General features: G+C 41.2%; 1 protein-coding gene across 2 annotated transcripts in view; it reads right to left on the bottom strand.

Moving 5' to 3' along the window:
• Window positions 1-643: 643 nt before the first annotated feature.
• LOC126162137 (uncharacterized) overlaps window positions 644-16,811 on the bottom strand; it is a 51,743-nt gene continuing 35,575 nt past the window's right edge. For both annotated transcript variants that reach the window (XM_049918431.1, XM_049918432.1), the window contains exon 3: window positions 644-2,258. In XM_049918431.1, coding sequence (XP_049774388.1) covers window positions 1,863-2,258 — 396 coding nt within the window. In that variant the 3' untranslated portion in view covers window positions 644-1,862. The remainder of the gene's footprint in view (window positions 2,259-16,811) is intronic.

Genomic DNA, 16,811 nt, shown 5'->3' with positions numbered 1-16,811 from the left:
GACAAAAATTGTTGTTTGACATCACAAAGCTAATAACAGATAGAGACCATTGCTAGTTGATGAAAATGTCGCTAAGAAGTAATTGGATTTCAATAATGGCAACATTTTACCGGATTAAATATTTATTGTGAAGATCAAACTGATTCGCAGAGATGGATAAAGGATTGTTACTGCAGCTATCCCGGATGGACCTACTAATGGAGCAAATACTTCACTTTCATCACGTCGTCAAAATGTACAGTGGTATTCCTTACTTGTTTTCAAAAATAACTGGAAATATCACTGAATTACTTTTCTTTTGCAGTGACTGTGTGTCTGAGTAAGTGCCAGTCTACAAAATCAAAGGTTCGACATTTCTATTCCTGTGTGTAGTACGATTTTCTTCCGTCACCAGTCGCTGTATTCACACTTCGTAATGAGAAATGTCAAGTTGTGCCGATATCCAAAGTCTATATTAATTAAACGATACCTCCATCTGAGTGGCGGAATAAGTCAGATCAAAGGTCAGAGGGAGACAACACAAACATGACTAGTAAAACACTGTGATCTTCAAACAAATCTTACAAGTCTTCGGACTGAGTGCAGCTTTACCTCTTACCTTACCATTTTCCTATCTCAATTTTTTTCAGTCATCCTGAAAACTTTAACATCTCTCACAAACACACACACGACACACACACACACACACACACACACACACACACACACACACACACACCAACACACATCGGCGCATTACGTCCACAATACACAGAAACTATTACAAAAATTTAACTTCAGTTGTTAGATGCTCCCACCAAATACTTTAGTTTTCTCTCTGAGGATAATGACAATTACATGTGATCATACGTATGTTTTACAGTAATAGTAAAACTGCAGCCTGCACTAAAGAAACATATAACGCTGGCCGGCAAGCACAGTAAGAAAACAGAAGACTTGTAACAGAGAAAAACTTGATTTTGTGACATCAGGACGTAGACGGCTCAGCTTCTCTTACCTCGTACACAAGTGCCTCAAACAGGTTGAAAATATGCAGAATTGTAAATTACAAAAACGAAATCATGTTTGCATACTTCTATCATCGTTACTTCATCGCAGCGAATGTTCCACCTGCCAAGTCCGGAAAGGAGTATGAGTTCGAACTGAATTACTCACATACGCATACTTTTTCGTCTATTATATAAAATGCTAAGAATTCTTACATGTTTTTGAAACAATATTCATCGGCACAAGAGCAGTTAGTCTAAAATTTTTCATGCTTTCATCCGTTAAACTGTGTGTTACGGATCCAAAAGCAAGGTGGAAGTGATCAAAGGCTTACTTCACTCGCGTACAAAATCACTTCCTGTTTCCTTTTTGTCCCATATTTATGACCAGCAACTCATACTACAAACGTGGTGAATACTGTCTTCATACATGCGGCGGCTACAAAATAGACAAACATTCAAATATCTATACATATTATCACATATTCTTTGTGACACAAATATACACAGGGTAGCTGTGTTCACCATATGCAGTATACCACATGAAGAGAAGAATTTATGTTTGAGAACTGTTGAAGGATTCGTAATTGAGAACAATGTTTGTAAAAACCTCATGTAGTAATTACACAATACTCCGAGAGAAAGCCTATTGTAAAAAGAGGTCACGAATACGATCATGTTTTCGTGAAGCACAATGCTGGTCCGTTTGGCTACTGATCCGTAAGTTGCAGATAATTACGTAATAGCATTGGCTCGCTGTTACAAAAGTCGTCCCTCCACTCGCAGTAACTTGCAGGGACGTAGATGAGTACACCAACTTGCCATTACAAACTGTCACATACTTCGAACTTTAAAAGCCGCGTATAATACAAGTGATCACAAAGCTCCTTTACTGTCAAAAATAGGTGTCAGGTACTTCATGTAGGATAACGAATACGGATTTTGATAGGTCTTAGTGAGAGCTTCGCCGGCATGCTCCGGGTCATTGAATGCCTTCACAAACTCTGCGCCGTACTTTTCAGAGGTCAGAACGAAGCCACTCATGGCACTGAACATAAATGATAGGACTAGACAGCCGTCCATCTCCTTCTGCAGCTCCTCGAAGGTGTAGACCTCTGCTTCCTGTTCCAGTCCCAGACCCTGCAGCAGGCCCACCAGCGTGCTGTGGTACTCGCGCAGCAGGTCCTCCATGTGGTGCCGGTGGACGTCTTCGCTGGCGTTCGCGTACAGGAAGTACTGTAGATCCGAGGCTGGACTTGTCACTGTTGATACCTGCAACATCACCATCAACTCGTTTATCGTACACATGCCAAACGGTAATGACATATCACCAATTCACTTCCTTTTTTAAAGGGATCAAACAGAAGATGATTTGATTTGTACACGGCCGTTTAGGCTTGTACTAGTGTGTGTAAATTCTTTGTGGAAGTCCGATGGAGAACGCCTAAGCGCATAATGCCCCAGCTGTCAAGCTGGAAGGTGGCGTCATGATTAGTCGCAGTGATACCATGCTCGATATTTTAAAGGATGGAACTCCTCTGTACACAAGATCTGTTTCACGCATCTTAATGTTCATGACGTCATATCTTATTAACTTTTTGTCGTACGAGGACTTAGCTTTGGTGGTACACTTTGTGGTTTATATCGACACTGTCTGCAAAATCTGATGCGAATAGAGTTAGTAGAAAAGAAGTACTAAATTAAAAAGTGACGACTGATTCTGAAATTTTATTGCATGAGCAGCGGAAATATACGTAGTAAGAGATGAACTTCTTTCCTTTTATTATGTTGTTTGCGCTGCAAGCAGGAAAATGTTTCTAAACAGATTAAAATTGCGTGTAACGTTTCTGGGAAATCTCTAAGTGCCCTCATTCTAAAATGCCAGATAAATATAGTCTGAGGAATTCGGGCGCCAGGAGTCAACATTGTCTTCACAGTTTCACCGTCCTCCTACTTAGCCGAGTGGCAGTCGGCTCTCAAGCGTGTTGTGAAGCGGACGTTCGCAGGGCTCTGTGCGGCGCTTCACAAGCGGGCTGTTGATTGCTCGCGTGGGTAGTGCTATTGCACTGTAAACAAATCACCTCGAACGACGATGGCGCTTCCTTATAGAAAGGTTGTAAGACGTATGCGTTGCCGGCGATGGGCGAGCCATGGCAGAGTCTCTGACCAGAGAGGAGTATGTAGTTAGTTGTTGCTTGTCGCGAATCGGCGTCAGTCGGCATTAGTCTTCAGTAGTCTTCAGTCCGTGCTAGTAAGCAGTAGTCTTGAGTTGTCTGCAGTAGTCTTGAGTAGTCTGCGTGAGTCGGCAGTAGTCGACAGTAGTCGGCGCGTACTTGCGCGTGTCGGCAGTCTGCTCTGGTCGGGACTTTGGACGATGAGTATTATTGTATAAGGTAAAGAAGCAGCCTTGCGCATATCTAGCAATTAATATTAACTGTCATTAATTTCTTTAAAAACAATGCCCCCAATAATAATTTTTATAATATAAAGTATTTTTTTAAAGAAAAGCATTCATTTCAATTTAAAGAAAATTTCCAATGCATAATCATTCCTTCCAAGAATTAAAAAAAAAATTGCACGAAGCTGTGCCAAAAAATTTCTACATAAGAGCAGATATATATATATTCGCAGTTTTTATTGAGGTAACAATTTTTCCTTTTTTTTATTCAGAATACAGGGCCGAGGCGCAGCGCTGCTGTCGTCATAAAATTTACCAGGTTACTGAATTTTTTTTTATTATTTCCGGATTTACGAATTGAATTTTGTGGTTACATTAAACGTGAATGCATTTCAGCATAGAGATCATAAATGGGAGCCAATTTTGTTCAGAGGTTAAAATGCTTTAAAAATTCATTTAATTATTATTTTTGTGCGGAGGTTACACTTGGTTCATGGTTCATATTATAAAAAAATTTCTGTGGGGAGGTTACACTCTGCGACATCCGGCCAGGATTGTATTTCTTTGTGAATCTTCTGAGAAGTAGTCATATATCTGCTCTTATTTACTTAAATGTAGTATGCATCTGGCGCAGCGCATTTACTAATTTGTTACTCTTTCTTTCACAGATCATCGGCAATATGTTGCTCTTTGTTGTAATTGTGTTTGTTGCATTTTTTTGCATTGTCTTTGTTTCATTTGTGTTTAATTCTGATTTGGGAAAAATGCCGCGAAAAACTGTTAACAGTACATCGCAACGTATAATGAGTGAAATAGCCGACTCGAATAATTTGACCGATAGTACTTGCAACACTCAGTGTAATGGTGACAGTCCTCCATTTACAGACAATCAGTGCGTACCGACCACTAATATTGACTTTGATCCTAGTGATGAGCAAACAAATTCAGTAGTGTCGTCTGCTAATTTAACGACAATGAATGACGCGGCACGTTCAGTTACAATGAACGCTGCCCAGCTTGACACACTCGGTTTGCAAAATTTACGTAATGAACAGATAAATTTTTCTAACTAAAATGAACAGCGTACTCAAAGTACGTCAGATTTATTTTATTCCGATTTAGTGACCAACAGTACACATCCAATTGGCAAACCTTTTCAAGAATTACAGAATGACCAAATGGTTTCAGAAAACGTGACAAATGCAAATACACCAACACACAGCATAGAAAATAGAGCCGATACTTTTGGCATGGATCAAGTTATGGCAGTATTGCTACAACTTGAGGAAAAACTCAGACAGTCGAGTGAAAAACAAGACAACAGTCACAAACAACTTAATGAAAATCTCAAACAACAACTTAATGAAAATAATAAAAATCTCAAACAACAACTTAATGAAAATAATGAAAATCTCAAACAACAACTTAATGAAAATAATGAAAATCTCAAACAACAACTTAATGAAAAACTAGATAACAATTCCAAACAGCTTAGTGAACAGATTACAGCCGTTGCCGCGCAATGTCATGATACTAAAGAACAATTACGTGAAGAAATTAAGGCTTGTGCTAGGAAAAGTAGTGAAGAATTTAGATCTGTTGCTCAAGAATTAAGGAATACGCAAGCAGCCACAACAGAATCACTTAGAGACGAAATTAGTGCAGTCGGTAACCAATGCTCTGAAAACGCAACACAGTTACGCGACGAGTTTAAATTAATGTCAGCAGAACTTTCACGCACACTGGATGCAAACGTAGAAGCGAAATTCGACCAACAGAACAGTCAGATTGACGAACGTTTTAATCACCACCTACAAAACAGTGAGACGCGTTACCGTAAATTCATACAGGAACAAAATAAAGTAAAACGACAAGTCATGGAAACAATTACCGCACAGAGACAGGGAGATAAACGCAAATTGTTTACGAAAGCAAAAACATACGTAGACAACAATATTGCTACAGTATCAGACGAAATTAATACAATCAAACAGTTGAACACCGAATTGCGTGATGAAATTTCCGATCTTAAATCAAAAACAGATACACACACAGTAGACATTCAGACAGTGACCGACAGACTCGAACAATTAGAACTAATACAGGATTCCAATGTCATCAAAGCAGACGTTAAAAAATTGAACGAAACCACACGTAAAATACAAAAACAAATTAATGCTTGTGACACTAAAAACGATGACCAGGTAAAAATACTGACTGAAAAATATGATGAATTGGCCCAGTCTTATTGATGTTATCGAAAGTAATAATGACACCAAATCAGACGATACTTCACCGGTTTCGTTTAATCAAAAACCTGAATTCCAAAATTTACAGCAGACGATCAGTGAGATAGATTCGTCTAATAATACATTACGTAGAAAATTGTCAACTCTACAGCAAGAAGTGACAGAGTTGGAAAATGTTTGTCACTAACACGTCACAGCATACGCCACATTCCTAACATTTCTCACACTCACACAGCCTGTATAATTTAGGTAATTTACAGAGAGTACGTGACAGATTCCGAACAGTCACAGACGAACAGATCATCATACAATCCTGAACCTGTTCAAACATTCCGAGACGATAATTTTGATTACAAGCATTTTCTATCCGTGAGAAAATTTAAAGTATTTAAAAATGACAGAACACAGATTCACGCTTTGGACAGGATACGACAACTTGCTTTCGTATTTTTATCAGCTTGGGCTGTAAGGCAGAAAGTAGAACTGAACTGGATACGACAATTTGCTTCTCTATTTTCATCAGCATTGCCTGTAACGCAGAAACTGAAATTTATTTGCAGCGCGTAATTAACCTCAGGGGATTCATTACGCTTTAATGAATATGTGCCGTAGCGTGCACAGGGCCCCGAGCCGTAGTAGTGCTATTTCATCTTTAGTTTTCTGCACTGCTGCCTTCTCTTCTACTATCCTTTATATCTATTAAAACAGCTCTTCAACTATCGATCTATCTAGGATTAAGAAACGTGTAAAGATAACATGATACGACAAATTTTACCGAAAGTGACAATTTTCATTAGGCACTCCAGAATTACCAGCGTAATTTTGATAACAAACAACATTTTAATCATCAGTATCGTCAAGATTATCAGCAACAGCAAACGCATTTTGGTAACAATAGAGGTTTTTCACAACAAGAGCATGAAAGCCAGCCGGTTAGCATACCTAACCAACAATGTAATGTACAAGGTCAACCAAGCTCTACTCTTTCGCCGCCTACACGTATAGCGTCAACTCCAACAAATAGTAACTCACAGCAACAAGGGAATCAGTACGTACAGAAAACACACCATTTCAATTCCTATAGCAATGCACCGTATGGAAATGACTATCATGACAGACGTAAAAGTAATGAACACAATTTTCAGCGTACATTTAATAACAGTCGGTCTTATCAGCAGCAAGATCATCCGCAACAACATATTATCATGAATGAGCCAGACAGTGGATATCATCCCGAAAGTAGTACGTCAGGATGAAATAACAGAACAGTACAAATAGTGGAAATGCCACAGCATCGTCCCGAAAATAATAGCACGTCAGATAGAATTTGACTAAATACAGTACAGGTTGCATCTTCCAGCAACGCAAGCACTACTTTTGACACGCAGAATGTTGTTCACGAAAATGTTATTACTTTTGACGACATCCGATACACACTTTTGCATTGAAAGACAGAATCACAACGTACGTAGACGACATTCTTATTGCAGAAGCTAACTGGTCTGAACACAATCTGATTCTTGAACAACTGTTGCAAATTTTTCGTGCACAGGGACTCACAGTTAATCTCAGTAAATCGCACTTTGGTAAAACTTCTATAAAATTTCTTGGACATGTAATTTCAGCAGAAGGCATTGCGCCTGACCCGGAAAAACTTCAAGCTATACGTGATATTACTGTTACTACGACGAAGAAACAACTACGCAGCTTTTTGGGTTTAATTAACTTTTTTCGTAAATTTATTCATTACTCTGCTTTAGACACCTCTAGATTATGTCAATTGACAGGTAAAAACACTATTTGGTCCTGGGATAAGCGAGCACATTCTGAATTTATGAACCTGAAACACGCTTTGTTGAATGCACCACTTTTATCGCACCCAGATCTTACTAGAAATTTTTCCATTGCCACCGACAGTTCTAACACCGCTTTAGGCGTATATATTTTTCAGGAAATTGAAGAAGATGGCACTACAGTAATTAAAAACATAGCCTTTGCGAGTCACATTCTGTCACCTGCTGAACGCAATTATTCTGTTACAGAACTTGAAACATTATGTATTGTATGGGCATTTACGAGATTTCGGCATTTTCTTTATGGAAGACATACCACCGTTTACACAGACCATAGAGCTATACAGTTTTTACTTTCCGCTAAATTTACACACGACAGATTAAGTAGATGGAAACTTTATTTACAAGAATTTAATTTTACAATTGTTCACATTCCCGGTACACAAAATATTGTAGCAGACGCACTGTCCCGTTCTCTTAGCAACAATCAGCAAGACATCGCAAGCAACTTCTGCAAAGCAAATTTCAGCGTCATGTACATTCAACAAGTTGCATTTGAAAATTTCATTTCGTCGTCATTACAAGACATAGCACAAGAGCAGAGTAAAGACAACGTATGGAAAGAAATTAAACACCTTTGCCAAGATAGGAATAATGTTACCATTAGAAACCATTACACTGTACGCAATGACATTCTGTTTCGCCGCTCTCACCCTGACAGCAACAACTGGTTATTATGCATTCCTGACGAACTTGTTAACAAATTAATCTGGTATACTTATTTAAGTTACGCACATTACGGAGCCAGAAAATGTTTTCTTATACTGAGACAGAACTGTTATTTAACTAACATGGAGAAACGTATTTTACGAGTCTTAGCGTCATGTAAAATCTGCCAGAAAGCTAAATCAGACACGACTTCACATATTCCTCCACTACATCCCATTGTACCCGTTAAATTGAGACATATGGCCGCTGTAGACATTTTTGGGCCGATTCCCAGAACTAATAGAGGTTTTTGCTACATCTTTGTCGCTGTTGAACTCACTTCAAAATTTGTTACCTTCACTCCGTTACGCAAAGCTACTGCTAAAACTGTTTCGAAAGCATTTGTAAAACATTTTCTATTTCATGTATGGCATGTGTTGAAAGTAATTTCCTACAATGGATCACAGTTTCGATCTGCTATATGGACACGTATGTTATGAGCTAGAAACATTTCTCCGATCTATATATCCAGGTACCATGCTTCTTCGAACCCTTGTGAACGATTAATGAAAGAAATTGGTAAACTGTGTAGAATATACTGCCATAAAAGACATATTGATTGGGACACATACATACTCTCATTCCAGGATGTAATTAATTCCATACCAAATGAATCTACTATGCTATCTCCGTCTGTTATACTGAAAAATGTTGAACCACCTAACAAAATTAAATAATTAGTAACCTTTCCTACATCCCGTCGACTACGACACCATGAAATAATTGACATTGCGCTGAACAACATCAAACGTGCCGCAGAGCGCCGGAGAAGACAGCAAAAACAGGTTTGTACACGCCGTGACTTTCACATTGGACAGAAGATATTAGTACGTACACACTATTTATCCAACAGAGGAAAGAGTAGATGCAGTATATTTGAACTTCTATACGCAGGTCCATATCGAATTCGCAGCATTCCTCACCCCAATGTAGTACACGTCGAAACTTTGAGAACCAGAAAAAGCAAGGGCAATCACCATGTCTCCAACATCAAACCCTTTATTGAATGAACATACTTTATGATTTACCACACTGTAATGCCATTTCCCGATTTTTTTTCACATGAACACTTACTGATGATTATCGTATTTTTTCTTGGCAAGTGCCCGGCAAGGTAAGATTAGCAGGTCGCTCTTCTTGTCGTTACACATCAGACCGTGCATATTTTTCCAGATGAACTTACACATTTTATGACCACTTATGCAATTATATTTATGTGACTACTTACTGATGATTATCGTATTTTTTTCTTGGCAAGGGCCCGGCAAGTTAAGATTAACAGGTCGCTCTTCTTGTCGTTATACATCAGACCGTGCATATTTTCCATTTTTCATGTATGTATGATTGTTTTCCTGTTTTGTTTGTATGCACTACGAAATATTTAAGATATAACGAACACCAGTTGACTTTGACATTTTGCCTTATGATATCTCAACATAGTGACTATTTTTTTTTTTTTTTTTTTTTTAGCTGCTACATTGTGATACTCAGTGTACATTTTTGCACCTGCACACTGTCTATGTTTTTGACATATTACGTTTTCTGTCATGCTATGTTGTATGCTCAATTATGTTACTATAAACCAGTTTTTATTTAATGGGTATATGATTTAAATGCAAGACATTAATCATTGTTCATCATTTTCAGAAAGCAATAATGTATAAAAGAAATAAAGGAAACAAACCACAGTGGATTACTATGAAATGGGAATTTCACCTTCGGAATGAACGAAAAAAGATGCAATACCTCGTCACGAAAGGTAAATGGATCAGAATTAACAAGCATTAACGAGAATATACTATATACATCGTATGATAGCAGTCTTAACTAATTTTTTCTTTCGGAATACGAGGCGATTGATGCAAGCTGTCAGACAGAACTACACATCTTAGTTTTAGTGATGAAATATGCTAGAAATAAGGAATAGTTGTATAATGAATAATGAAGGAACTTTTTTGCAGATGATAATGAATGATGATAAATAGTGATGAAGAGTATGCTACTATGGTTAATGAAGTTTTTCTTTACAGATGATGATAATAATGGAGTTATGATGATATGGATAATGAAGTTTTTCTTTGCAGATGAAAATAATGATGAAGTTTATATATTTACTGTTAGTTAAGAGATGCTAAGTAGTTATTTAAGTATTTATTGCAAGTTCGTTTTGACAGTATGTCTTATGTCGCATGGTATGATGGCTGAAGGTTTTGGAAAGGACAGCTAGAGAACATATATATTTAATACACATTTCATTACCTGTTAATTCGAAGTTCATTACTTTTCAGCATAATATGCGTTTCCTCTTTCAGCTTAATAATCCATTTTGTATTTTTTGCAGGAGAAAATATTCATGAAATTAATGTGCTATAAGCAGTTGATCATTAAACCTGTGTCATTTATGAATGTGATCACATATACTCTACTTGTTTCATAACCTTGCTACAGCTGACTCATGACGAATGACGTTACACATCTTTAATTGCAGCAATAACTCAAAAGCAAATATTGTTATTCCCCAGTAATTAATTATCGATCCCAACGCAATGCATTGCTAGCACAAAAAAAAAGAAATGTATTACCAGTCCCAAATAATACTACCAGTTTAAGAGAATTCTGAGTAATACTGAATAATGTTTTCTAGTCACAGACCTTGAATAATAGTTACAGTATGTTACATTTTCAATATGTGATATGTCACTGGAATGATCAGTTCTGAGTAACATGACATTTGAATGATGAATTCTGAGTAATACTGAATAATGTTTTCTAGTCACAGACCTTGAATAACAGTTACAGTATGTTACATTTTCAATATGTCCTATGTCACTGGCATGATCAGTTCTGAGTAATACTGAATGATGCTTTGTAATAATGCATAAATACTATGCCAATAATTTCTGTAAATAATATTTTGTTATACTCTATAAATGCTATGCCAATAATTGACTCTCATTTTGAATGATAACTTCTGATTAATACTGAATAAGGTTTTATAAATATATAAGAATACTTTGTAACTGGCCAATGAGTGCCTATAGTTATTTTAAATATGTTGTATGTCACTTGAATGACGAAAAATGTTTTGTACTATTCAATACTTGCTATCTGTTTTGTAACTGGCCAATGAGTGCCAATGATTACTATAACTAAGTGAATTATGTTAATATTATGCCACCATTCATTAGCTCCTGTTTTGAATGATGACTTCTGATGGTTTGTAACTGGTCAATGAGTGCCAATGTTCTCTGTACTTATGAACATTATTCTGTAATACTTCATACATGGTACAGAAATGTTCAGTAACTGGGCGATGAGTGCCACCAATTACTCAAATCAGTTGTTAGACTAGTGCAATTCTCAATGAAGACTAGTACGTGACTTAATGTCCTTCACCTTCTGACCTAATTACCAGTAGTTACTGCAATATCCGTTTGTCCTGTCTATCCTCATGATCATGGAGCACTATATTTAATTTTTGCACTAATTCTACGTTGGTGTACCTAACAAGAACGTGGTGTTGACACAACATGCTGTCCACCACCTTGAGCGATGGAGGTGTTATTATGGTCCCACTGTTTGGTGTACCTAATGTACTACCAAAATGATAACATGGAATATTACTACGACATTTCAGTGTCTTGGCTACACTGATTAATACTTCAAGGAAAAGAACTTCAGATTGTCTCACTTGGTGTTGTGCTTCTGTAGAAAGATATGGACTTTCAGTGCAGCTGCGTGCAACCTAAAGTGCTACAACCATGATGCAGTCCTTCCCTTTCCTATCCTAGATCTTGTAAAATAGTAAAAAAAGTATATACAGTGCGTGTGCACTTTTGTCATTTGTTAATATGATTTGTACTCATTGCCTATACATTTGTGATTTTCTGATATGTTCAGTACTACAGTGCGTGTGCACTTTATGTCATTTGTTAATATGATTTGTACTCATTCCGTATATATTTTGTGATTTGATGATATGTTCTGTACTACAGTGCGTGTGCACTTTTGTCATTTGTTAGTATTTTTTGTACTCATTGTATACATTTTGTCATTGCTTGATATGTTCTGTACTCAGTGCGTGTCCACTATATTTTATTTCATGTTCTGCACTTATATATATGTATATATTCTGTGATTGTAAACTTAGTTAATTAAGAAAAATTTGTTTCTCATGGCAAGTCCGAGGCATTTTGCTCTGATTGTTGCCAGCATCATATTTAAAGTACCAGGGAAGCAGGTTGCTAGCCTTACTTGCCCCGAGTCCCATTGGGTTTTACTCCTAACGGCTGAGGGACTAACCGGTGGATTTGGTAGTCTTTGCCGTATGAGCACAAAGGTGACCACGACTCAGAATATGTTCGAGATGCCCAGCCTTATTCCAAAGTAACTGGTATCCCGACTGTCGGGACCACTTACTTGTCCACTCATACGTTGCCCGTGGTTCATGAACTAGGACATGACTACAGGAACTCACACCATGAACCACGGATTGAGTGCCAAATAGGAGGAACAAAGTTAGAACAGGTGGACGGTTTCAAGTACTTAGGATGCATATTCTCACAGGATGGCAACATAGTGAAAGAACAGAAAGCGAGGTGTAGCAAAGCTAATGCAGTGAGCGCTCAGCTACGATCTACTCTCTTCTGCAAGAAGGAAGTCAGTACCAAGACTAAGTTATCTGTGCACCGTTCAATCTTTCGACCAACTTTGTTGTATGGGAGCGAAAGCTGGGTGGATTCAGGTTACCTTATCAACAAGGTTATGGTTACGGATATGAAAGTAGCCAAGATGATTGCAGGTACTAGTAGATGGGAACAATGGCAGGAGGGTGTCCACAATGAGGAAATCAAAGTAAAACTGGGAATGAACTCTATAGATGTAGCAGTCAGGGCGAACAGGCTTAGATGGTGGGGTCATGTTACACGCATGGGAGAAGCAAGGTTACCCAAGAGACTCATGGATTCAGCAGTAGAGGGTAGGAGGAGTCGGGGCAGACCGAGGAGAAGGTACCTGGATTCGGTTAAGAATGATTTTGAAGTAATGGGTTTAACATCAGAAGAGGCACTAATGTTAGCACTGAATAGGGGATCATGGAGGAACTGTATAAGGGGGGCTATGCTCCAGACTGAACGCTGAAACGCATATTCAGTCTTAAATGATGATGATGATGATGATGATCATGGCAAGTCCAATTGACTCGCCATCGCTGCCAAATTTTTGCCCCCCCCCCCCCCCCAGTGGAGGGTTATGTAAGACGTATGCGTTGCCGGCGATGGGCGAGTCATGGCAGAGTCTCTGACCAGAGAGTAGGAAGGACATGTACGCTCTGAATGCCAGCAGCGACGCCTCGTCCAGATACCACGTGTAGACACGACGCCTCCATCGCAACCGACAGCGCTGGCTATTACATACGTTGAGGCAGCGAGGAACGTGTCGGACGCGGACGTTGTTCCGTTCCAGTTGCCGACCCCCGAGGGCCCGGCTTCCGCGCCCACGACGACGCAGCCTCCATCGGAACAGTGGCCGTGCTCGACAGCAGCGACCACGTCTGCACCCCAGCCATGTGAGGAAGGAGAGCATCAGCAAATCGATTCGCGCTCGAACAAGTGGATGCGGGAGGTGCCTACTGTTTGTCGTGAACCACAGGACGCGGACACGCGTTCCCGCAAACAGAAGTCGCCCAAGCGACGAAAGAAGAGGAGGCTGTCTGCAGGAAATGATTCTCGAGTGGTGACACATTGCAGGAGGATGAGGAAAATCCATCTGCGGCCAGGGCTGTTGACCTCACACCAACGGTTCCTGGTTCACTGCTGGCAACGTCCGCCCGAGGACAAAGCCAATTTGACCACGCTCAGCTCACCGACGAGCCCCTGGCGATATTGCGGCTAAGACATCGTAAGAACGTCATGCGTAGCCTTACGTACCACATCTCCAGCTTGGTGATTGGGCGTCAGAGATGGAATGAAAGAATGACTCCAGACTCGAGCGACAACCAGATGCCCTCCGCCGGCCGATCGTCGGACGGACATCTAGTCTCAGCCGATCAATAATATATACGGTGCGGATGACAGGGTAGGTCCGACGGACGATGGGGCGCATACTGACCTAAATGACTGCAGAACACGTCATCGTACTATCAAATGACCCAGGTGTATCGGATAGGTACAGTCAATATCAACAACATTAGCTCCACGATCAAAACTCATTTGTTGAAGTACTTTATTCGAGCGGCGGACATTGATATCGTGTTTCTTCAAGAGATACGGCCTGATCTGCGCCTACATGTTTATGGATACGCGTCTTACGTCAACCCAACTTCCGACGGCCTTGGTGGTACGGCCGTACTACTACGCGATGGCATCAAACCAATGGGTATTCAGTTTTTGCCATCAGCGAGAGGCAGTGCGCTCACCATCGGCGCAGTCCGCCTTGTGAATCTGTATGCCCCGTCTGGTGCTGCGAAGCGTCGAGAGTGAACAGTCTATCACTCCACTGACGTAGCTCCATTCTTTCAAGGCGCTTCAAAGGACCTGGTGGTGGGTGGGAAGTTTAAGAGCGTCTTACGCCCTGAGGATCAGGTCCCTCACCATGTCCCATGTCCAGCCCTTCATGGTCAGAGATCTCGCTTTGCATGATACATGGACGCTAATCCACGGTGACCGTCGCGGATATACACACTTTACCCGCCACTCGGCCAGCAGGTTGGACAGGATTTATGTCTCCCGAGGCCTTCGGGCAGCAACTGTCGGTGCTGAGCTGTGGTCCACTGCATTCACCGACCATCAGGCCTACATCTGCGCCGTGACTCTGCCACGACAATAGACGAGCCGTAGTAGAGGACCTTGGACTCTTAACGTTAACATTCTCTGGGAAGAGACTTGCCGTGTAGCCGTCACTGATACCTGGCTCAAATGTGAGCGACGGCGTCATACCCAGGATTCCACTACCCGATGGTGGACATACTGCGCCAAACCAGCTCCTCACAGGACGCTCATGGCGTATGAACGAGACAGGGCGCTTTGGCTCCGATCCACCTCTGAGTTTTACTACACGGGGAACTAGCGTCGCAACAACCTTCGACAGAGCGCCAAATGGCCATCCATCGGACACAGGCACGGCTTCTGAAGATCACGGCTGACAGATTGGACGTCCCGCGGGTTCGATCAAGACTGCAAGATTCCATCCCAGAGGAACGTGCCTCTCTTTATCACATCACGGCAGTTATTTCTGCGGAAGGGTAGCGCGTAGAGACACACAACGACATCTTCCACGCCCTCACAAATTACTACCGCTCTCTCTATCTAGCAGAGCAACGGCGTGACAGCGACACTGAGGACGTCCTGCACGACGCGACGCTACGCTACGTTCTTGGAGGCCGTCATGTGGGAAGAAATGCGCGTGGCCCTCTCGCGGGACGCAAGAAACAAATCAGCCGGAGTTTTTAATACCTTTTCTGACCTGATGGTGGAAGTTTGGCGGCAGATGTGCTGCGAACTCTGGACCTGGACTTCCGCCCCACCACCCTCCCTAATTTTTGGAGGGCATGATTATCCCTGTGTCAAAACGAAACGGGAGCTGCAGACCGCAAGACTTCCGGCCGTTGGCGTTATAGAATTCTGCTTACAAGTTGTTCGCCCGCATTCTTCGTGCTCGTCTCGTCGCTATTGTCAAAGATGCCATTCATGCCGACCAAATATGTCTGGGAGGTGGCAGTAACATACACACGGCGTTAAGCTCTTAAAGAGATGTGGCGCTCATGTCGGCATGCTGCTTAGAAGGCGCTCTCGTGGCGTTTGACCTAGACCACGCATTTGACCGAGTTCATTTCTTGCAGGCTGTTTTAGAGGAGATGGGACTGTCCCCAGTATCGGCAGGTGTGGTCCTCCGTCTCATCCACGGAGCCCCTTCGACAGTTTTCTCAATGGCTACCGTTCGCCACTGTTCACTATTGAGCGCTCAGTGCGACAAGGATGTCCCCTGTCAGCCTTTCTCTTCGCCGTCACCATCGAACCTGCACTTCATGGTATACGACAGCGTTTGGAGGGCATTCCCCTCCGCGATGTGCATTTTAAATGTTGTGCTAATGCGTACGATGTAGTATTCTTGACCAGGTCGGCAGAAGATACATGTACGGCGATCGCGTGGCTTCAGCAATACGGAGAGGTGGCCGCATCAATCTGCGAAAGTCGCACTACATGGATGCAGAGGATTGCAAATTAGTACGCCAGTGCCCATTACCAAAGTCCCTGCGATGAAGTGTTTGGGAGTGACCTTCCATGGGAACATGCAGCATACAGCAGCATGCACGTATCGCAGACTACTTAATGTGATCCGCACTCCATAACTTTCGAACAATTGACTTGATCATACGGGTACATTTTGTCTAAGTCAACTAGGCTCCGAAACTTAATCATTACACACACGTTCTTCCGATGACCGCAACGGTAGCTGCTAAGTTCCAGGCGGCCTTCGGTGATTTCGTCAGCGAGGATAGGGTGTTCAAGAACCGTTACGAGACGCTAACGTTGCCCACACACGCAGGCAGCATTGGAATGATAAACGTGCACAACAGGGCGCGCGCTCTCTTCCTGCGGACGATACATCGCCTACGTAC

The sequence above is a fragment of the Schistocerca cancellata genome, chromosome 2 (genome assembly GCF_023864275.1).
Source record: "Schistocerca cancellata isolate TAMUIC-IGC-003103 chromosome 2, iqSchCanc2.1, whole genome shotgun sequence".
NCBI classification, from domain to species: Eukaryota; Metazoa; Arthropoda; class Insecta; order Orthoptera; family Acrididae; genus Schistocerca; species Schistocerca cancellata.
This window is presented reverse-complemented; position numbering and strand designations above follow the sequence as displayed.